The sequence below is a fragment of the Xiphophorus hellerii genome, chromosome 4 (assembly GCF_003331165.1).
Source record: "Xiphophorus hellerii strain 12219 chromosome 4, Xiphophorus_hellerii-4.1, whole genome shotgun sequence".
Lineage (NCBI taxonomy): Eukaryota > Metazoa > Chordata > Actinopteri > Cyprinodontiformes > Poeciliidae > Xiphophorus > Xiphophorus hellerii.
Window position 1 is genome coordinate 21458837 of NC_045675.1, and position 23215 is coordinate 21482051.

Consider the following 23215-nt stretch of genomic DNA (forward strand, 5'->3'; position numbering starts at 1 on the left):
CATATTTAATAAGGCTTGTCTGTACTTTGACAGTAGACTCTTGTAGATTCTAAATTTTTTATTCTACTTACTATACATACATGTATTAACTCAACATGTTCAGTCTCTCAAGAACTAAAGTGAAATAACAAGCACTTTAGTTCTTATTATTGTTACATGAAACTAAAAAACAGTACCCAACTGACATTGTGTGATATATGTATTTTTTTAATTGTGTTTATTATAACTTTAAAAGTACTCATAAACTATATGCTTTATATTTACAGTGGTAAGGAAGTATAAATATGACGTACTTAGAACCACTTGCTTCATTGATACTGCAAGTAGAGCTTTATATATATAAAAAAGTGTTGTTAACAAAATCAACTTGTTAGACTTGATCAAGTCTGATCAAATGTTAATTGTCTACAAGTTTTGTCTTTCTTTCGTTTTTTAAATAGTCTTTGCAGATTTCCTCCCCGATGGTCTTGAACGCACCTGCGTTCCACCTGCAGTCAGCGGAGGTTCAGATGGGAGGCTGTTTTACTTTGGATAGGAAGGACCCGAGCAGTAAAAACGGAAATTTTCCTCAGTGTGGCTCGGTGCCTTCTTGGACACCATGGCTAGATTGACGTGTATTTTTACAAACATCCCATGACGGCTGCCTCCAGAGCATTAGGGCTCGCCTTTTGGTGCTGATTCGGCCTGTCTGCAGCGGTAGGTATCGTGGCTGCTAACGCCGACAACTCCACCACAAACTCGGCAGGGAGTTGGTCCGCCGAGCATCAGACCAAGAGATGAGTGATCGACTGGATTCATGGCTTTTTTAAAATCTTTTTTTTTTTAAGCAGACACGCACATGAAACAGCAAACCAGCTTAGCTGTTTTGAACCCACACCGAATATCTTCCATTTCAGTCACATAATTGGAAATCCAAGAACTATATAAAAAAAAAATACTGTTAGCTTTAGCCTGGCTAGAACGGTGTAAGCTAATGGTAGCTTCACCAGTAAGATTCCCACGGATTTTTAAGAAAGCGAGGACCCATTTCAGTCTTCATTGAATGGTGTCAGCATGTAAACACAATACTCTGTTTTCTGACAGCTGGTTTTACCTCGGAGGGAAACTTTTCCTGCCGTTTTTGGGCGCTTGGTTTGGGAAGCTAACAGGCAGCTAAAGCCAATCCTGAAGCATGAAAGAGAAAGTCTCCAATTCCTTCCCTCTTTCTTTTCTCGAATACTTGCATACGTGCTTAAGAATCCGTACATGCCTATATTATATATATATATAATGCAAATGTCTATATATTAGTGATTTAACGGCCAGGAAGTACAGAGTCACGTGCTTCATGTACAGCTGTGTTGAAATCTGCAGTCATCGCCATGTGATGCCATGAGAAAACCGTTTCAGGAAGTATTGATCACTAGCATTGACTTCTGGAAAGATTAAGAACATTAACTCGACTTTATTTTAATTGCGATCAGATTGCATCAGATAATCTCAATAAACACAACTTGACCCTCAGGGAATATTTCGTTGTTCTCCTGGAAAAAAAAATATTCTAAAAGTAATGACAGCCAAAACGTAAACAGAAATATATCCCCCTGTGAAGGCTATAACTAGCGGTGGGAAATTGTTGTTTTGTCGTTATTGTAAAATTCTTCTAATCGTCATAGGATTTCTGAGTTGTTGTGACAGTGATCATCTTTACTTGATGATGTTTGCAGAACTCCTCTTCGCCCCCCAACCCCTCCAAAAAATATTTCAAAGCTTAGGTCAATGCGAGCAGCAACAAACAGCACTATCTTTAAAAAATATGATTACATTTGCTTGTTGTTTGCTGTTTAGCAATAGAACTGCATTACCTATGTACTAATGGGTCCATAAATAGTTTTTTATCCTAAGTGCAGTCCTTGTGTTTGTGGGCTTTGGGTGCAGGAAGGTGCAGTCCCGCCATGAAGTCTGTTGCTAAAAAAGACTGCCGTGGTTTCTTTTTATGACTTCCTATCATCATTTTTTTTTTATCTTCAGCAATCTAAATACCACAAGATATTAGGATAAACTCCATATTGACTTAAAAAGTTTATAAATCCCATTTGTATCTGTAATGGATAATTATTGATATTACACGATCTCAACAAGATTAGTAAGATTGTCTCCATTTATACTTCAAAGCATATGTTCCCATCCTTCATTGGATTTTGATTAAACACTAAAAGCACATCAAAGGACACTCTTGATTTAGACAGTGGGGAAATTTTGCAAATCGTATATAATGAACTAGTTTGAGTATTTCACCTGCCTGATGACCATTCAGAGCTGATTTGTTTGTCTTTTTTATTGCCGTTAGGGTAAATACTAATAAATGAATGTGTGTATTTATATCGTAAATCCCTTGCAGTGTTTAATACAGTGGATTAAATTGTAGAGAGTTTAAATTAACCAGGACTTGTACACAGTTAAGGGCGTACTTAATTTTTTATGGAGCTTTGTACATTAATTTTAATGTATAAAAGGTCTAAACGGACCTTTTGTACATTTCCAGGATTGAATGTATTTCTTGGAGAAATAATACTGTGAAATACTAACCCTTTTCTTACCGCTAGGTTAATTTTTTAAAGGGTCTGCCTGACAGTAACATTTATTTTCATTAAATTAACTACTACCTCTCTCCGTCCGTCTTTGTGCAGTTTTGCTGACGCCTGTCTTCTGCTGTTTAGTCTAGATGCCTTGGCCGAGATGAGTGTGAAGGCTTTTGAGCTTGTTCCCGCCGTGGAGCGCGACCTCCTCATGGGCGACAAGGCTCGCATCAACATCGAGTGCATCGAATGCTGCGGGAAACACTTGTACGTGGGCACCAACGACTGCTTCATCCACCACTTTCTCCTGGACGAGGTCACTTCCTCCAAAGGCAAGCTGAGCTACTCGACCCAGAAGCTGCTTCACAAATACCTCGGCCTCAAGAAACCTGTCGCCGAGCTGCGTGCCGCTTCCGCTCTGGAGCGTCTCATAGTGCTTTGCGATGGAATAGTGTTCCTCGTTGACATGGTGACTCTGGAGTCGGTTCCCTCGGCAGCTGGCGGTGGAGTCAAAATCCGAGGCGTGACCGCGTTCTGCGTCAACGAGAACCCCGTCAACGGGGACCCGTTCTGCGTGGAGATGGGCGTGCTGTCGTCCAAGAGGCGGACAGTTCAGGTTTACATGGTCTACGAGGACAGAGTGCAGTTGGTCAAAGAGGTGAATACTCCGGAGCAGCCATGCGCCGTCAGTATTGATGGGTACTTCCTGTGCTTGGCCCTCACAACGCAGTACATGATCCTTAACTACAACACAGGAGCTTCGCAGGACCTCTTTCCTTACAACAGCGAGGAGAGGAGACCCATTGTGAAGAGGATCAGCCGGGAGGAGTTCCTCCTCGCCGCTCCTGGCGGTCTCGGTGAGTTTATCGACGGTGGCTCAAAAAGTTGGGAGTTCTGCCGAGAACAAAAGCTGCTCATATCCACCTCCAAGAATCGGCTTTGCACCTTGTACTGAAGCTAATTTTTCTTTTGTTTTAGGTTGTAGAATTAGTTTGCGTAGACAGTCTTGTTTCTGTCTCCAGAAACAAAACTATTAAATGCTGTAAGTTACAATATTTGTTATGTAGTCAGTGATGAGTCCAGCTTTCCCAGTTGTATTTCTTTCTAAAGCTTGAAAGGTTTTAACTCTACCTTTTTGTGCTCAGTAAAGGTTTTTTTTTTTTTTTTCCCTCTCTTCATCCCGCCTCCAGGGATGTTCGCCAACTCAGAGGGAGCGTCTCAGCGGGCTCCCGTTAACTGGTCAGAGAGCGTGATTGCTGCCGCTGTGTGTTTTCCGTATGTGGTGGCTTTGGACGAAAACTTCGTCACCATCCACAGCATGTTGGACCAACAACTGAAACAGACTCTTTCATTCAGGGATGGACGCGTTCTGCAAGATTTTGAAGGTGTGCTCGCATCCTCTGGGTTTCACATGTGATCAAAAAATTTTCTGTGGTTAAAATACAGAGATGATAATTTTTTTACAGCCATTCAAATTATTGTCTTCTTAGCTATAGTGTTTCTGTTTAGTTTGTTAGTTTCATTGTCTTTCGCTCACATTAAGCTTCAGAAAGTCTAAAAGCTGCAATTCCCTTTGCAGGGCTCTATAAAAAATCTTAATATAAATTCTTCTTGTTTGCCAAATGTTGATTAGAAATAATAACAAAGTGATCTCATTTTAGAGCCGGACACTTTTTAAAGGTTGCTTTGAATAACAGTGGATTAAAGGGAGGATGAGACGACTGTTTTTTTCTTAAAACAAATACATGCGCTATCACAGACTGAGTGTGTGAGGGTTGTGTGTGTTTTAGGTAAAGTCATGCTGGCTTCCACTAAGTCTGTTTACGTCCTGGTTCCTCTGCCACTGGAGAGACAGATTCAAGACTTACTGGCCAGCCACAGAGTGGAGGAAGCACTGGTCTTAACCGAGGGAGCTCAGAGAAATATTCCCAAAGACAAGTTCCAGGTAAATATCAGCAGGTTGTTTTAATAGAAAGACAAAATACAAGGCCTAAAAGAACTATTGATGCCAGGCTGGTGGTATCTGAATGTCTTAGGGTACAAATGTGCCCAAAGAGAGACGGAAACTTTTAATCAACTTATGGTACTATAATTATAGGACACACACCAAATCCTGTTTGCACAGAAGGTAAAAACGACCTTCAGTTTGTCTGGATTTAAAGAAGCAAAATGTAAATAAACAAGCATCTCAAATGTTTGTTTCTATATACACCACCGGTGTGGACTTGTCATGAGACTTGAAGCAGAGTCAAACTCGAGTCAAAATGTGGACCTTTCTTTGTCTCTTATTTTTCTGTTGTTGTTGTTTTACACATCAAAAATGTTATGTCGGGGCGTGCCGTGGTGGCGTAGTGGTTAGAGCGACCAGTATTTGGAGGCCTTGAGTCCTCGACGCGGCCGTCGCGGGTTCGACTCCCGGACCCGACGACATTTGCCGCATGTCTTCCCCCCCTCTCCTTCCCCGTTTCCTGTCAGCCTACTATCATATAAGGGACACTAGAGCCCACAAAAGACACCCTGGAGGGGTATAAAAAAAAAAAAAAAATGTATGTCTTCAGAAATTTTAATGTACAGTAGTGAGACTTTTCTGGATAAATTAAACTTTTAGTCCTGTGCTGGTCTAAAAGTGTGGTTGAGGGGTTTAGGACATTTTTTAGTTTCCATACACCCTTGGAAAAAGGGGTTAGTGGAAATGTAGAATTTAATTTACTTTCACAAATGAAAAGGCAATCAAAAGAAACATATTTCTGGATGTAACATCTGGACTAAAATGATGGACAGAGGCAGCATGATGTCTTTATGGCATTTGAACTTGCATAGAGAATGAGTCAAAGCTCTTATGGTGATTAATGCCAATTAATCTTAATAGTTCATGCCAGCGAGGTGACTAAGTTATTTTCCTTTGCTTGATCATTAAATCTCGCAGAACAGAAAGATGTTTTAAAATCTTGGTATGAGGTTACTTGCTGTCAGCATGTATTTTTTGATATTTTGAAACTTTTTCTGTTGCTCTGAACAGCAAGAGGAAATTACTGATAAATATTTACTTAAGAATTTAGATATTTTAAATCATCGCTCTGTTATAAAATTACATATTTGGTCAATTACCTTGGTTAGGTTTGAAAAATTTCATGTACTTGGCGCACTTTGTAATTTCTGTAGTTAAATTTTTCTTTCCATTTTTCCCACTTTCTTCAGGTTTTGTACAGAAGAATCCTGCAGCAGGCAGGGTTCATAAAGTTTGGCCAGCTTCAGTTCCTGGAGGCTAAAGAACACTTTAGGTAACAGCTGGAGTTGCTTTTTCTTGACGTCTCAACCGTTTTCGAAACCCTTCACAAGAACCATCTGATTCTTGTGAATTTTTCTTCTCTTCTCGTGCGCTTCAATTTAATCATTTCTGTAAAGGTTTGCGTAATATAACCGGCTCATCTTGTCTCATTAAGGCTATCATGTCACTCCTATAATTGCTGACATTATTTTTTTTTTTCATATTTCAAAAACTGTTACAGATTTTAATAATTACCATTTTCAGTAATTTGACAAAAGCTGTGATGTTTTCGGAAACAAGTTGCTTATATTCTTTTCTACGTCTTTGTCATTTTCTTGACACCTCCAAAGAGGAACTTTATGTAATTTGATAAATGTGCCGGTCTTGTATGACAAATATTAGGGTTTTTTTTTTCTTTTGATATGTCATAAGAAATATCTTGAATTGCTCCAGGAAGGGTGAGCTGGATGTGCGGGAGCTCATCTCTCTCTACCCCTTGCTGCTACCGGCTTCCTCCTCGTTCATGCGCTGCCACCCTCCTCTTCACGAGTTTGCGGATCTCAACCATCTGGCACAGGGTGACCAAGAGAAAGTGCTGCGATGCAAGAAATTCCTCATCAGCTATTTAGGAGAGGTAACCGGGCTAAAATATCCTCGTAATCTAGCAGCGTGTTGCTTGGTTGCGTGGCTTTAATTTGCGTTTTTCCTCCTTCCGTTCAGGTTCGCAGCACAGACGTGGTGAACGGCTGCAGAGACGACGTGGACACGGCTCTGCTGAAGCTCTACGCCGAGCAGGATCACGACAGCCTGCTGGACCTGCTGGCCTCGGACAATTCCTGCGTGCTCACAGATAGCGTTCCGTGGCTGGAGAAGTATCACAAGTGTGTATGCTGCTGTGATTATTCATCTGGTTTAAAGTAGGGCTCAAGCGATTAATCGTGATGAGTCGATTGTTGGAGTAATCGTCAACTAATTAAGTAATCGATTAGTCGATAGCTGGAGTGTACAGACTCAAAAAAGACTGAAAGAACAACACAGTCCGAACAGAAATTAAGCCAAAACTGTACAGAAATATATACATTTTGCATTTAAGATAAAAAAATCTGTAAATATGTTCTACTCTACTACTACTACTACTACAGTGGCATAGTTTTAGCTTTAACTGGTTAATCCAAACATGAATCATCAGATTAGCCCGTCATTGTATTGATGTTAAGTCAAACAGAAAGGGCTGAGCTTTTCACATGTTGTTTGAAGTATTTTTTTAGCTGCAGATGATCAGGAGTGCACTAAAGAAACGTGCACTACTTTCTTATTTAAAAAAGGGGACAGAATTATTTGTTTACTTTTATCTTTCAATGTATTTCTAATATTGCACAAAATGAAACACAGGGGTTAAATGAAATATCTGCAGAATGTGCCTATTTTTTAGATCAAATTAATCCATAGAATAATCAATTACTAAAATAATAATTAGTTGCAGCCTGAGTTAAAAGATATAATTTGGTTGACATGGTGTCGGGGAGTTTTAACACGGACTGGAAAAAGGAAATGAAGCACAGAAAAACAAAACAGCAGCATTCTCCGTGCTGTACTGCATCCGACCAGCGTCCAGTCCATCCCACTGTCTGTCACTTTGTCCGTCCAGCTAACTTTTCCTTAGTTACTCGCTCTACCTCCCTGAATTTTCTTTTGTCAAGTTTATTTGTCCATACATCATCTGGTAGTCCATCTATCAATCAATATAATTGTTTTTCTATCTATTCATCCATCAATCCATCCATTTGATCATCCATCAGTTTGTCTATTCATCTATCCTTGCTGATTGTTTGGCTGTCCATCTCCGTTTTTTCCCCAAAGTGTGCATTAAACATAAACATAAGCTGTAAACTCTGTTGTCTTTTGTATTGAGGCTTTAAGAAATGGGTTAAAACTGGACTGAGAATTTCTGATGGTGATTTGGTCATAAGTGTGTGTTGGAACCCTGGCGAATGAAAAATGTAGATTCCTTATTAAAATGTCCGTTTCTTTACAGCAGATTAAGACACAAATATTACGCTGTGATTTCTTTATCAGCTCTATAAGAAGCGAGAACTTTCAATTGTTGTTCTCAGCGATTCTGTTTAAACTCTGAGCAAATTAGCATGTAGAGTTAGAATAGAGGATTACTGTGGGAATTGGTATGACTTTCATTAATTATTGCAGTGATGAAATTGACCAATTCCTAAAGGATTGTCTGAGGCGAGCCTTTGTTGGGTAAATACCGCTCATTGTCCCTTGTTGTTAATTAACTTCCTGATGAAGCTGTTAAATCCGTGTCCAGTTCAGCCAAGTCGGTTTAATTACTCGGCACAGAAATGTAATTATGTTTTTGAAGCTCGACTCAATCCGCTCTTTTATTTCTCTCAGATATTTTGCACTCGGGCTTCTCTATCATTTTAATGGTCAGGATGCAGCAGCGCTAAAGGTTTGTATTCCTAAAATTAAAAAAAAAAAAAATAGAACCTGCACCAGATCACTAACGTCCTCTCTTCTCTATGTTTTTTTTTTTTTTTTTTTTAGTTGTGGATTCGTGTTGTAGATGGAGAACTGCAGGACTCCACTAGATCCGATCTGTATGAGTACATTGTGGACTTTCTCTGCTGCTCTTCCAGTATGGAGATTGTGTGGAAGTATGCAGACTGGGCTTTGCGGAAGGATCCCACCGTAGGTTCCCCAAAAATGTAACTTTGATGTCTGATTTTTGGTGCAGCTTTGACCCAAATATTATCTTCTTCAACATTTGTTTCTGGGAAGATCCAACTTCCCACTTTCACGGCTACAGTATATTTATTCTCTTCCTCATTCATAATATTTGCTGCTTATTCTCTTCAGCGAACTGCCATATAATTGAAGGTGTTTTTTTAACAGAAAAAACAAAATGAGTTCACTTTTCTATTGCATACGGTTGTAAAATCTGCAAATAAAGTATTTAGGAACTTACACAGACCTTGCGGTTCTCTTCAAACAGCTGTTTTTGATAATTTTAAAGACTTTTTATTTGTTTTTTTTCTTAATAGACAGGTATTCGGATCTTTACTAAGAGGCCTGTCGGCAAAGATCGATCAGAGGTGAACCCAGATGAAGTCATCACCTACCTGGGGAAACACAGCCAGGCTCTGCTTCTCTACATGGAGCACCTTGTGTTGGAGAGAAAAATACAGGTTAGATGTAACCTTTATTTGGGGATGCAGTTGAAAAATGCAAGAAAATATCTTGAGCTTACAAGTCCCACAACCAGGACTTGTAAGCTCTTTGAATCAAATAAATGCGATCTGAATTCACAAATCCTGCAGCATAAGTCCTACTGCTTGTGAAAATTGGTGGTTGCATTGCTACCTAGCCAGACCCAACCACAGTCACAGGTCATCATGTTGTTATTTGGATGGATTTGACTATTTCTGGGGTCGTTTTTCCCTTCTTGTTGTGCAGAAAGAGAAGTTCCACACACACCTCGTTGTGTTGTACCTGGACAGGGTCATGCTGTTGCTGTCAGAGTCGCCGACTGATGAGGGGCAGCTGACCAGAGCCAGAGAGAAGCTTCAAGCCATGCTCAGGGAGTCCGACTTATACCGTGTGCAGTTTGTTTTAGGTAACGCAAACCATCCAGTGCAATAGGAATATTTCTTTTAGAGTCATTGAGGTCATTTTTCAGATTGAAGCTAATTTTTAAAAAATTCTGTTTAAACCCGGGTTAGGTAAAATGGAGAGCTGTGACAAGCTGCTGCTAGAGCGTGCGACACTACACGGGAAATTAGAGGAACACGACAAAGCGCTGCACATCCTGGTCCACAAACTCAGAGACTTCCCGTCCGCCGAGGCCTTCTGCATCTGGGCCTCGTCCAATCGAGATCCAGCATATCGACAGCAGCTGTTCCACCTCCTCCTGGGGGTCTATCTCGACGGCACTCCTCCTGGCAAAGGCCAAGCAGCTGGCGGCAAGATGGAGATGGCGGCCGTGGATCTGTTAAACAGGCACGGCGAGGTGTTCGATGCCGTCCGCGTCCTACGGATGCTTCCGGAGAGCTGGTCGCTGCAGCTGCTGAGGCCTTTCTTGAACCGAGCCGTCAGGGCCAGCATGCACGCCGGCCGGACCTCCCAGATCGCTTTGGGCCTCGCCCGCTCTGAGAACGTGCAGCTGCTGCATGACAGGGTGAGCAAACCTGCTTTCCTAAACCGTCCACTTATTTGTTCATGAATATATTGTTTTTGACCAAATGTTGGTTACGCTTTAATTGATGGAACAGCTAATTAAACCAGTGGGCTTTACAGACTGCTTTAATTATTAATAACTCTGCTTTGACTTTGTTGTTTCTTATGTGTTGGTAGGCGTTTTTGAATATTTTACCTTTTTTTAAAGCTAGGCCAGTTTCCACAGAAGTGTTTAACGGACAGAGATTGGGAATTAATTCAGGAGCATTAAGTGTCTTCTTAAAACGAAATCGTTTCTCATTTAAACAACAACAAAAAAAAATTTTGAACAAGATGCAAAACTCGCTGAAATGAGAAACTTTCTCATTTTAACAAAAAACTTTCTAGTTCAGCTAGTTTTGCATCTTATGAGATTTTCTTGCTTTAAAGAAAAACTTTCTCGTTTTAACAAGATGAGTTTTATGTCTCGTCATAACGAGAACATTGCTCATTTTAACGAGATGTGAAAATACGCTCTGACAGATTGCGAAGGTGTAAAGGGGTTCGCCATGACTTCCCTTCCTCTCACCGTGGCATCAAAAGATGCTACAACCTTTCTTATTTAAGAGAATATATTTTGGTTTGAATGAGATGTACAAATTTGATTTTTAACAAGTTTTTTTTGAAGTGGCGAAAACTCTTTTTAACGAGTTTTGCATGTCGTTATAACAAAGTTTTCTCATTAAAATGAAATACTGCTCCTGAATTTATTTTCAAGCTCTGGCAGTTTAATGCTTCCATAAGTTGGTTAGGTCAAACCTATATTTTAAATTCACTTTACTTTACTTGTTTATATTTTTATCATTAATAATAAAAATATAGATAAACTGAAGCACATAATCACAAAGTCTGATCAGACATTATTCTTGCTCCTTCTTATGGATAGTTGACACTCGATTTCGAAATATTGCAAAAAAAAGGTTTCAGCTTTGATTTGTTGTAACTCGTGTTTTCTTCCTCTACAGTTAAAAGAGCGGAGGAAACCCATTATTGTGTCGGAGAAGAAAGGGTGCCACCTGTGCCACAACACCTTCAGTGAGCCCAGCGTGGTCTGTCTGCCCGGAGGAGTACCTGTCCACGTCCACTGCGCCGCACAGAGAGTAAGAGACTCTCCCTCAAAGAGACAGTTAGCTAATAGCAGTAACCATACGTGAGACTAAACATTTCCCACTGCTGTCTGATGTGCGACCGGAGGCTGCAGTCTTGTTGGGAGAGCAAGAGGCACAGACGAGAATCCAGTTTCAGCTGTGGCGTGAACGCCACGAAGGAAGCCGGCTCAGTGCCACTGTGTTCAGCTGTTCGTTCATGTGCTCCACTGGTGCAGATTTAGAAATTCCAGCTCAGTTTCTTTCTGCATCTGTCCCGTCTTCACTCAAAAAGGTGAAACCCTGAATTAGATAAACAAATTTAACAACAGATTATTTTTTTTTCCCTTATTTTTAGTCCTGTTTCAAATATTTCTGAAGCATGGAATAATACCAAGACTCCTCCGGTTCTTGTCCAGTCAGTTTGTGTTATTCTGTCCTGACGTGCGCTCTGCACGCTAGGTTTTAATGTGAAATACTACCAAGGCACTTTCTTTGTGTGTGTCTTTTACTAGAGCTGGTGTCTCTGTTGCCGCCTCCCCGTCCTCCTCTACAACATCAGTCGTTTCTGTATCACAGTGTTTGAGATGGCAAGACTTTGATCCGGCCTATTGCTACATTTTGGTTATTATCCAAGTAAAAAACTTGGTGACCTATGGAGTCTATGAGGAAAAGACATGATGAGGTCTTATGGATCATTAGTGGAGAAATGTACATTTGAATACAGCTTCAGATGCAAATAAGGGAATTAAAAGAAAACTAAAACATGTACAATGAATTAAATGTTATACCCCCATTGAAAATATGGGGGAAAATCTTACTGTCTGGCTTTGACTAATAAAAAATGGTTTCCATTCCGCTTTCAGCTTCTGTTACACTGAAGATGCTTTTACAAATGAAGTGCACTCCACTTCAAATTAAATCAAATTTCACCTCGTTGTCAACAGCTGTGTCTTTGATCTCCAACCCACGACTCTCCCGCCTCAAGATGCCCAGCTGCCTCACAGAACCATGTTGTCATATGAAAAAAAAAAAATAGCAAAAGCTATTCAAAATTAACAGGTTTCATTTACTTTAATGCCATTTGTTAGTCGAATGAAATGCAGAGATGGATTGGGCAGAAAGCGACATAGACGGTGAATAATCATCTGTCCTCTGAAGATTACAGTTGAGTGTTGGAAAAATAGCTCTCAGCATCACATTGTTTTCTGTCATTAATCCTGAACAAACATCACAAAAGAAAGAGGAAAACGAAAGGCAATCTTGAACAACCTTCAAGTACGTTTAAGTGGGAACATGAATAATTAAGACATTTTTTCAGGGTTACCAACGGCAGTACAGAACAGGAGAACAACAAACAATTTTCCATGTAATTTCTTCAGGCTGGTGTACCTCGTGCAAATATGGACAAATAAAAATCATACCTAAGAAGGGACCGCTTGGCTGAACCTTCAGGTTAGATTTTGGAGGCTCTGCGTAATGCAAACATTAAATTTTACTCTTAAATCTCACACTAGAAGTATGATGCACGTTTAAATAATTTGCATAGCTGCAAAGCTCGCTGAAACGTGGCAAATGTTTAATTTTTTAAAAACCTAAGTCCCAATTAATTTGATTCAGACTAATGAATAGTCATTAATGAAGGCAATTTCTCCAGTTTTTATTACTATAATTGTTTTGGTGCAAGAAACGCGACTGTTTAATCTGCAAAAATAAATTTGGTCACACGATGGCAGTATTGGGTAACATTTTAAACGAAAGCAATGTGCAGGTCTTCAGAATGGCTACATCTAACAACATGAATATACATTTTAAATAACTATAAGTATGTTCTCTTCATTTATTACATGTCGCAGATATTATTTTGCACTGCAGAGAGTAACAGATGGTTATATTTGACTCGGATTGTTGACGGCAGACATTATCTAACAGCATCTGACACTCATAGAGGATGAATTTCTAATGAAAATGTGCCAGTGGTGCATATATCACCTAAACTTTTCTCTTTCATTGGAAATTGTGGGTAAAAAACAAAACAAAAAAGTTTCATCATGAACTGCTTTGATGGTCCAAGAACATACCTGAATGGCTTAATACATCTTAGCTTTCAAAGCTGCCTGCTTCAGAAGCCTGGAGTTATGGTTTTAACCTTTGTGCTGTGTAACCCCTGTGGAAAACGGAGAAATGGAGGTCAGCTGTTTTCTGTGAATTTCTTTACAGGCAAGGTACTTTGCTCTGTCATCAGAGCAAAGTCTCAACCTTCTTTCTAAATGCTGCGTATCTGTCGGATAACAATGAGGTGTGGCTTGGACGTCATAAATAATACTTCTTCAGTCTGGCAAGATGCATTTATGCAGCCAAACTGTGTGGACTTACTTCATCAGAGCCATATTACTTGTATAACATATTTGTCCTCAGAAAACCTTGCCAGAACGTGCATTAAATGAAAATGACACCAAAAGGCTGCTGCTATTAAAACTTCTGTCCAGTTCTGCATTTCTAAAGCTTTGTTGTCCAAAGAGTTTAACTGTAGCTTGTTGGAAAGGCCTCCGCACCATGACTTCAAATCATATAAAAAAGAAAATTCTGCAAAGTTGTATGAATAGTTGCAATTGTATTTTATAAATATGTGTATAGTGGTGTGTAAATACTGCATTTGTACGTGTTTGTTGCTTTCTAAATCGATGCCACTGTGGATGGAGTGTAAAAAAAAAAACTGCTAATCCGTCCCATTTTAATAAACATACGTTTCAGCTCCGACTCAAACTTTTGGTTGTACTTGTCTTCATTTCTGGTAGTTGGGCTTGACTATGCTTTCTTCTGGTAAGTTCTCTTATTAAACTCTGACCACTAAATCACAGGGTTGGATTAAGAGTCTCTTGAAAAGCGACATAGGATCCAAGAGCTCTACCAAAACAGACACAAAAATGTGAGTGAACATATTTCGCAAATGTTTTAAGTGAGTTCTGCTATGTTGCTACTTTCATGAATCATTCTTTAAAAATCATGGTCTTAAACTAATTGAGAAGAGAGGTTTTGTACATTAAAAACAGCATACATGTAAAGATTTTCACTATCAGTGTGTAACAAAAATGTTGCAGGACCAGAAATATTCAGTTGTGAAAACTGAATCACCAAAACAAAGACGACAGCTTTAATTTCATTCAGTGTCCCTGCAAACTCAATTTGTTTTTTCAAACTGAAGCTTTTGAATTGATTATTGTCAGAAAATGTAAACTTTTGGTAACAAAATGTCTTTTACCAGAGTATTCTGGGCAAGAAAGAAATCTACCTAAAATACCAATAGCTGGAACATGTGTACATGTGGAAAATGAAAAAGCAAAGCAAACATCACAGATGAAACCAGCAACAAAGATGTACAAAGTAAAAAGAGATCTATGTTGGGTCATCCTAATTAGCAGTATCATACATTAACACCCAGATGTTTGTGTATTTAAAACATTTAGCAATTGTTAAATGCCCTCAACGAGATGAGCTGCCTAGGATGGATTTCTGCTCGACTTCATTTTCATGTTTTGGTTCATCCACCCATCTGGATACAGATCTGCAGCTTTATGCTTCATGTGCGTTAAAATTATGGGGAAGCCATGTTGTTCTTTGCAAACTCTGTGCCATGTTTTAAGTTTTTCCTTCTGTTGTGGTCTTCCGTCCTTAATAATTGGCTGCGGTTGTATTTTAATCTTCTTCACCTATTTTATCATTACAAAAAAAAAACAAAAAAAAAAACTTTTTTCACTGATCTTTACCAACAAGCATGAGTGGGTGGTGATAAGTTAGGAATAAAGTAGAGCAACAGAAACATGGTAAATACCTTGACTTCATAAGCTCTATAAATTAATTTCATTGTTTAGACAATTAATGCTTTCGTCTTTATCTTGACGAAAGATAAAGATTCGTCTTTATCTTTCGTCAGTTCCTAGTAAAACCGCAGTAGTTGAACCATTGTTGCCTTGGAACACGCATTTGGGTGAAACTGCTCCCCCTTTCGACTGTTCACTGTAACTACAGCGCTCTGATCCGCACACCAACACAAACGCCATCTTTAGCCGACAAAGTGCTGTACTGAAGCAGAGTTGTGGATCGAAACTAGGTCAGGCGCCTGGAAAACTCGAAGACTTTTGGGGATCTCCCGTCGGAAGCCTCCTCGGTTGGTGTTCAGCAACGCCCGGCCACACCGCACTGTCGTATGGTCCAATGTGTTTGATCGCTCGGCCAGCCCGTACGCAGTTTTATTTTGTCGGTCCAGGTTGACGTTGAAAGTGATCCTCCGTAAATAAGCAACCGACGGTGGAGCTAAAAGCCAGGTGAGATAAACAGACGAAGCTAAAACTTGGAAATTAAATTTGTTTAAGTCGACTGGTTTTAGTCGCTAGTTACAACTTGCTAATAATTGTCAGCTTAACCCCCAGCGTGGTTAAATGTGGCTAAGCTAACTATTGATCTGTGTTTTTGTGCCGTTTTTAACGTCAGTCTTTTGACATTTATGCACATTTGTGCTAACTTAAAGCTGTTTTAGCCATCACTTTGATGTCAATAAATTTACAACATGTTAGTTTGACATCTGTGTTGATTGTTGAAAGAGAGGGAGGCGTGACCTATGAGTACAAATGTTTTCATTGTGAGCAAGAAAGACTGGGTCCGCACCATTTACAGTCCGGCGTACTTGGCGGCGCCACGAGTGGTGTGATGATCAAGGTTAAAGATAGCCCTTCAGTGTCGAGTGATTTAATTTACGGCCGAATGCAATATTTTTTCCAAAGCATTTGCAGGCCACTAACCGAATATGAACTGATGTGTTAATTATTGGATTGTTAATAAAATGATTGCGTTCTTCCAGAGCTCTGGATGTACATTAAACTCCCTCTTCTCATCCTTTCCCAGGATGAAACGAGGTCTCCAAGAGAATGAGCAGGAGGAAGGAGGAGGCCCTAGTCGGGGGTATCAGAAGAGTATCAAATGGTCAACTAAGCAGGATGGAGAGAAAGAACTGGAAGAGCAAGGAGTCAGCTGGGAGTGTTTGCCGCAGGAGATCCTGCTTCACATTTTCCAGTACCTCCCACTGCTGGACAGAGCTTTTGCTTCTCTGGTATTCTAAAAGCATTGATTACATGTCAATTATGCTCTTTATGGGACTGTGTGAAATGGCAATGTAGGGCTTCTCATTTAAATTATTATTGGCATTATTGCAAAAGTATTCACCCCCTTAAACCTTGTCCTGTTTTGGCAAGTTGTATTTGGACATGAGAGAAAGAAGACTTGAGAACCATGCTTTATTTTCCTTTCGCTTCTTAATTATCCACGACTTTGCTTTGGTCTTTCACATGAGATTCTAGTAAAATGAATTGGACAGCAAAACATAGAGGGGTATAAATACTTCTGCAAAGCACTTTACATTCAAGGGGTGGTGCTGAGTCAAACAGAACAGAACAGACAGTTTTATCAGTGAATTAAAGCCAGCATTCAGTTTCAGACTGACACCACCTCCACTCCTAGCTGATTTCTGAAAGTTAGAAGATTAATTGCCTCTAATTAATCATTAGCAGCTTGCTTGTAAATCTGGATTTGATTAGTTTTTCAGATGGAGACGTGATCACACCTTTATTTACTGGCTATGCTGTAGAGCAGAGCCAGTTCTGATGGTTAAGCATGTTTCATCATTTATGGCTTGGCAAACATTCTTTATTACCTTATCTTAAGGTGACTTAAGGTCACAATCTCAATTTAGCCACTCTTGTAGCTGGTGTTGGCTACACACATATCCTTCTTTTGACAGTCTTGTGGTGTAAAGGTCACAATGGTTGATGTTTCTCTCCCCCAGAGTCTCATTCTGTTATTTTACTACATATATATATTTTTAAATCACTCCATTTCTTATATGAAGTCTGTTGGGTAATTTCTCTAGGTGTGCCGGGGCTGGAATCAGGCCTTCCACATGCCAGAGCTGTGGCGCTGCTTTGAGTTTGAGCTGAACCAGCCGGCCAGCTCCTACCTGAAGGCCACGCACCCGGAGCTCATCAAGCAGATCATCAAAAAGCACTCCAACCACCTCCAGTACGTCAGCTTCAAGGTGAGACAGGCGGACGGTTTGTGTTTAAAAACTGAAGTGGATTCACCTCTTCCATATAAAAAGAGGGTTTAATTTTCTGCGTCGGACTCGCAGGTGGACAGCAGCAGAGAGTCTGCAGAGGCGGCGTGCAACATCCTCTCTCAGCTGGTGAATTGTTCTTTGAAAACCCTGGGACTCATATCCACAGCCAGGCCCAGCTTCATGGAGATGCCCAAGGTAACCCTGAAGGGCAGCGATAACTCAGCCGCCCAAACTTCAGATTTTTGATGAATGCATGAGATGAGGCTGTCCTGATTGATGCCGTGTGCCCACGGGAAGGTCTAAGGCCTGGAAAACTCTCAAGTTAACCGATCAAAATGTCACTTTTTGTGTTTATTTTCCATAACAGTTGATCTTTGAGAGGAGGTCACAGCTTGGATTTTTTTTTTAGGTTTTACTAAGTTTTTATGCTGGCCTGATTTAAAAGGAAACCTTAAAAGTTCAACAACTTTGATAAGCTTTGCAGGTCGAGTATTTTCACGAACAATGTTACATTCTGTTTCTAATGGATTCGGTTTGTTGGTTGACTGTGGCAAGTGTTCGGTCAATTAATTAATTAATAACTCAATCAAGCTATGTGGAGCAAGAGCCCTTCCTGGCCACACCCCTCTCAGCACACTTCCTGTCATTGGCCCCTCACTTAAACCATCAGTTATTTTTTGATATTTTTATTGTTTTATAAACCTAATTTAAGTTTGTGTGGAAAAACCTTGTAGACTTTGACCATTTATTACAATTCTGGACATGTAGTCTTAGGGCTGTGCCTCTAATGATGAACTAAGGAGCCACATTCATGTACCAAAGGAGGCAAGTAGAAATGCAGTAATTGTTCAAATGAAATAAAAAAAAAAGATGCAATAAAATTTGGAAAAACAAAGTTTTAAGAGTAACATTAGATTAACAGTTAAGGGTAATATTAGCTAAAACTAAAAATAGAATAATAAAACATAAGTGGATAAACTAAATAAGACAAATAATATATATAAAACTTACTTCATATAAAAGCAAGATTGACTATATAAAAGTTTATTTTGTTTTTAAAAGCAAAGGCAGATTTCTGTTATTCATTGTTGAAATTTTTATTAACTTTTTGTCAGTCAAGTCTCGTGAGTTATAAGTAGCACCTGAAATAATGACGCGAGCCTTAACCTTTCTTTGGGAATAACTTGTGATAATGCTCCAGTTATTTGACATTAGCTCACAATCAGTGTAGAACCTTGTGATGGGATCCGATTGGTCATTGGCAGGCCACGTTCTAAAGACATAGGATCCGTACTTGGATTCATAAAAGTGGATACTTTTGTAATTCAATTAGTTTCTGTTGGGTATAAAACTACTACCTCTGCTCTGACATAGCACATTTTGTTTTCCTTTTATTGTAATTGTTTCTAAGAATAAGCTGTTTTTGAGCGATTCCCTTGAAGGGGTTGCGGCTCTCTTACTGGGACATTTACTCAGCTGCCTTGTTTCCAGTCAAAATCTACAATGCCTCTCTTACAGTGTGTTTATAGTGTACACACTGTAGACTTTACTCAACAAATAGACATATTGTTGAGTAAATATACTTGAGTATATATTGAGTAAATATATTACTCAATATATTTGAGTAAAAAAAAAAAACCCCATACATTTATGTTTAAATGATCTTTTTTCAACCATTAAATTGAGAAGATTTTCATTTGTATTTTTGTGTAGAAAATTCTACTAAAACGGCACCATTACCATTGCGTTGGAACCAGATTGGTACAGTTATAATGGGGTTATGTCACCCTAGTTATCACTTTTTGTGCCATTAAATGTGTCTCTTTCTCTTTCCCTTCTACAGTCTCACTTCATCTCCGCTCTGACTGTTGTTTTCGTCAACTCCAAATCTCTGTCCTCCCTGAAAATCGACGACACCCCTGTGGATGATCCCTCCCTCAAAGTCCTGGTGGCCAACAACAGCGACACTCTCAAGCTGCTGAAAATGAGCAGCTGCCCTCATGTTTCACCTGCCGGTACTAACACAACACATGATTTATATCACGGCGGTTAATAACCGACTCATTATTCTTGAGAAGCTCATTTCTCACAAAGATAAATTCAGTTTAGTTCATCTAGGCTGCACCGATTCACAATAAAAGTCGACTCGGGGTGTTCTTCATATTACACAGATGGCATGTAGATGAAATCCATGCAGTCCAGATAAATATAATTGTATTAAATTTCATACAGTTTGGCTGCAAATACAAACACTAACTTCTGCCATCTCGTTCATTTAGTTTGTTACTTTATTATTTTAATTTCACATCCATGAGAAATTATTCTAGAAAATGGGTAAAAAAGCTTTCTATTACCTAAAGTACCTGATGTAGACGACTCACAAAAATAGCAAATTGCTGATTATGAACATGATTCCATATGGTAATGTGGAGAAAAAACGTAATTTAATATAAAATATATATATATATGTATAAAGTTTATTGCAAAAGTTATAATGTGCCGTTTTTTTATGTGATGACCAAAAATCTTAATATGTGGGGATTTTATGAGATGGACGAATACGAAATATCTTCTAATACTGAAGTGAAATAAAACTGATTCATATTTTGTTACAAATTAAATTCTGAAAATTCTGGTGCTTGTTAATATTCATCCTCCATAAATCAATACGACCTTTGCCTTGAGTCTAGCACATAAAATCGGAGCAACGTACATTGGAGGTTGTAGTTTTATTGTGATAAAATGTGAAAAACCTCAGGTTGTATAAGGCTGTTGTTTTTTTTGCGCCGTAGATCCCGACTCACTGTGCTCTCCTGTTTGCAGGCATCATGTGCGTGGCCGATCAGTGCCACGGCCTGAGAGAGCTGGCTCTGAACTACCACTTGCTGAGCGACGAACTCCTCATCGCGCTCTCCTCGGAGAAGCACGTTCACCTCGAGCACCTTCGCATCGACGTGGTCAGCGAGAACCCAGGCCAGCAGTTCCACACCATCAAGAAGAGCAGCTGGGACGCCATGGTGCGCCACTCCCCCAAATTCAACCTGGTGATGTACTTCTACCTCTACGAGGAGGAGTTCGACCCTTTCTTCCGCGACGAAATCCCCGTCACGCACCTGTACTTCGGCCGCTCCGTCAGCAAAGACGTGCTGGGCCGCGTCGGGCTCACCTGCCCGCGTCTGGTGGAGCTGGTGGTGTGCGCCAACGGACTGCGGCCTCTCGACGAGGAGCTCATCCGCATCGCCCAGCGCTGCACGCAGCTGTCCGCCATCGGCTTGGGGGAGTGCGAAGTGTCCTGCAGCGCCTTTGTGGAGTTCGTGAAGATGTGCGGAGACAGACTGAAGCAGCTGTCCATCATGGAGGAAGTGCTGGTTCCGGATCACCGTTACGAGCTGGACGACATTCACTGGGAGGTGTCGAAGCATTTGGGTCGGGTCTGGTTCCCTGACATGATGCCTACATGGTAGAGTTTGGTGAGGGGCTAATTTGTTTTTTGTTTGGATTTTTTTTGTGTGTACAGATTCTTATTTCTACTGGTACAACAGAAGAAGAAATTACATCTTTTTGATCTTATTTTGTTTTTAATTTGATGTAGCTGATGCATTTATATAATTTAATCACTCATATCATTTAGCATTTTCTTCCTCTGAGCCCTTCAGACCTGTTGTTGTTATTTACACATCAATTAGTAGCGTGAACTGATGGGTGTATCTGGAATCTGTTGGGAATTTGAGGAATTATGCTCAAGACAGAAGTTGCTCCACATCTGTGTTGCTGACATGCAGGCAGATGTTTTATCTAGAGTTGTAAACGTTGCACCACGTTTTTTCCTCTTTCGTGTATTGTACCACAAATTATCCTGTTGAAACTGTAAAGAAAAAGGTTAATATTTGAAAACATATACATGAAACAAACCCTAATTACAGACATTAATATGCGGTATACTTGTACATGCAACGTATAACTTTAATGCACTTTTTCTCTAATGAAGGTCCCCAAGCTTGGCAAAGTAAACCCATACAGCCGCAGAGGTAATTTCTTTCTGTTGTCACAAACTCTCTTTGTAGATTATTTGAATTTCTGCTTCCTTTTTTTTTTTAAAAGATTTATTTTATTTTTAACATTCTAAGTCTAATGAATAGTACGGATTATTTATTATATGAGGAGAAAATCCCTTTACCAAGAGAAACTATCAACACTACCATATAATGTGCTACTATAATACAAATGTCTATCTAAGAAGGATTTTCTATTTAGTTTTTGTAGTCTGTGTTGTAATATCTAATGTGTTTAATACTGGTATAGGAAATAAAAAAAGGAGACTGTATCACGAATCACTAAGATGTATGGATGTTGTTAAATTCCAGACATAAACATATTTAACTATTAATCCTGGTGATGCAGTCACTTAAATTTGTAATTAGGAAAAAAAGCAAATATTGTGGGTTTGAACCACTGAATTACAAGGTTACAATCATTTAATTACCTCCAATAAACAAAGTGAGAAGAATGAGTAGGTGTGGCTCCAGCTGAATGCTTCGCCAACTGATCACTGACTTTTGTTAAATTCTATTTTTTAAATTAAAATTTAATTTTTCTCAGTCCCATGATAATAATAATAATAAAACATGTTATTACTTGCACAATCACCCTTTCGTTGATATAAAATGATGCTGTTCCACATAGTGAAACAGAAAAATGTCACGTCCTGATCCGAATGAATACTGTTTAACCATTTTTCATTTAACATTGGTTGTGTATTATTATTATGTTAACTGTAGTTACATTTGTAAAAACTTCAAATTTGATAGCCTGCTGCTCTGTTAATAGACCCATCCTGTCTTTATGTGTTTTCTTCCCTTTTATGATTCATCCCGTTTGTTAGAAAACCAAATGAAAATACTTTCAAAACATTGTTTTTCCTGTTTGTAAATACACGCCATCTGCTGGTTAGTGTGGTTAACTGCATTTCTTTTCACCTGTGCATGAAGATGATTATTGTAATCTAAGCATGGGATGGAGAGCTGATCTTTCTTCTGAAACAGTTCAGCTGCTGTTAAGTTATATTTTCTCTTACTAAAGCTGTATAATACTGAGATTTATTTGAAAGTAACTTGTATTTTTTTTCCAAAGTTATACAATATTTTAGTTTATAGTCATTAAAAACGCTTGTTTAAAAAAACATTGTGTCTGGAATTGTTTTACATATATCTATGGCTGTTGAATTCGTATTTCTTTGCATTTACACCGAATACCCTACATATTTATATCGCGCATTTACAATATGCACAATATATTATATATAAATATTCCTACATACGCATTATTGTAATCTAATAATGTGTATGAACTATACTTCATATATTAATATGAAGTACAGTTTACTTCATATTTAGTGGGCACAATCTTTATATTAAACTGAACAGAAACAATTGTGATTCAGCTCCTATCTGTCTTAATTTAGTTTGTATTGAGCAGTTGTGAATGTAAATAATATTTATTAAGAGTATATTGAATACATGGTATAGGTTTAACATATATATACATTATGCATAATATTCATACGTCTTCACTATTATTTGATTAGTCTGTATGCTTTCTGACTATCGGGGCACTGCACCAGGGAGTAGTAACATGCTACACATCTCTGTTATCTGCTAGTAGTATTACATTACACATTACACAAGGTGAATCGAATAATAAGGAATACATCATTTTCAACTTTTCCCTAAATTAATAAAGAAAGGGTCAAATGTGGACATACTTCGGTGTTTAATACTCCCAAACACACTTCCAAATTGGCTCTGGCAATAATAAAGAAGGTCAATATGAATGCTTTCCGAAAACCCTGACATCAGCAACTATATGCTGAAAATTTATCAATTAACCTAGTTTTTACACACTGTGTTATATTTTGCATTATACTTTTCATATACAGACAGACAGACAGATAGATAGATAGATAGAT

The 23215-nt window shown here is 39.0% G+C and overlaps 2 protein-coding genes across 3 annotated transcripts; both read left to right on the top strand.

Annotated features, from left to right (window-relative positions):
* Positions 1 to 480: 480 nt before the first annotated feature.
* On the top strand, positions 481 to 13907 carry tgfbrap1 (transforming growth factor, beta receptor associated protein 1). Of its 2 annotated transcripts, none has more exons than XM_032561608.1 (13): positions 481 to 696; positions 2700 to 3415; positions 3749 to 3943; positions 4349 to 4503; positions 5757 to 5839; positions 6280 to 6460; positions 6547 to 6707; positions 8236 to 8293; positions 8389 to 8532; positions 8886 to 9029; positions 9298 to 9457; positions 9564 to 10018; positions 11022 to 13907. In XM_032561608.1, the coding sequence occupies exons 2-13, from the start codon at positions 2719 to 2721 to the stop codon at positions 11208 to 11210; spliced, it is 2622 nt and encodes an 873-aa protein (XP_032417499.1). In that variant the 5' UTR covers positions 481 to 696; positions 2700 to 2718; the 3' UTR covers positions 11211 to 13907. The 2 variants fall into 2 exon arrangements, with proteins under 2 accessions (XP_032417499.1, XP_032417500.1); XM_032561609.1 differs by having other exon boundaries at positions 2705 to 3415.
* Positions 13908 to 15160: 1253 nt separating this feature from the next.
* Positions 15161 to 22428, top strand: LOC116719178 (F-box/LRR-repeat protein 3-like). The gene is made up of 6 exons (XM_032561611.1): positions 15161 to 15466; positions 16044 to 16248; positions 17065 to 17229; positions 17323 to 17445; positions 19094 to 19265; positions 20074 to 22428. Exons 2-6 carry the CDS (start codon positions 16045 to 16047, stop codon positions 20712 to 20714), a joined length of 1305 nt encoding a protein of 434 aa, XP_032417502.1. The 5' UTR covers positions 15161 to 15466; position 16044; the 3' UTR covers positions 20715 to 22428.
* Positions 22429 to 23215: the final 787 nt, after the last annotated feature.

Excerpts from the sequence above, each read along its gene's own strand:
- LOC116719178 (XM_032561611.1), top strand. The coding sequence starts at position 16,045 with ATGAAACGAGGTCTCCAAGAGAATGAGCAGGAGGAAGGAGGAGGCCCT. Across the intron at positions 17,230-17,322 it reads TCCAGTACGTCAGCTTCAAG|GTGGACAGCAGCAGAGAGTC; the intron begins GTGAGACAGGCG and ends TCGGACTCGCAG. Across the intron at positions 19,266-20,073 it reads CCCTCATGTTTCACCTGCCG|GCATCATGTGCGTGGCCGAT; the intron begins GTACTAACACAA and ends TCCTGTTTGCAG.
- tgfbrap1 (XM_032561608.1), top strand. The coding sequence starts at position 2,719 with ATGAGTGTGAAGGCTTTTGAGCTTGTTCCCGCCGTGGAGCGCGACCTC. Across the intron at positions 4,504-5,756 it reads TTCCCAAAGACAAGTTCCAG|GTTTTGTACAGAAGAATCCT; the intron begins GTAAATATCAGC and ends CACTTTCTTCAG. Across the intron at positions 6,461-6,546 it reads TCATCAGCTATTTAGGAGAG|GTTCGCAGCACAGACGTGGT; the intron begins GTAACCGGGCTA and ends CCTTCCGTTCAG.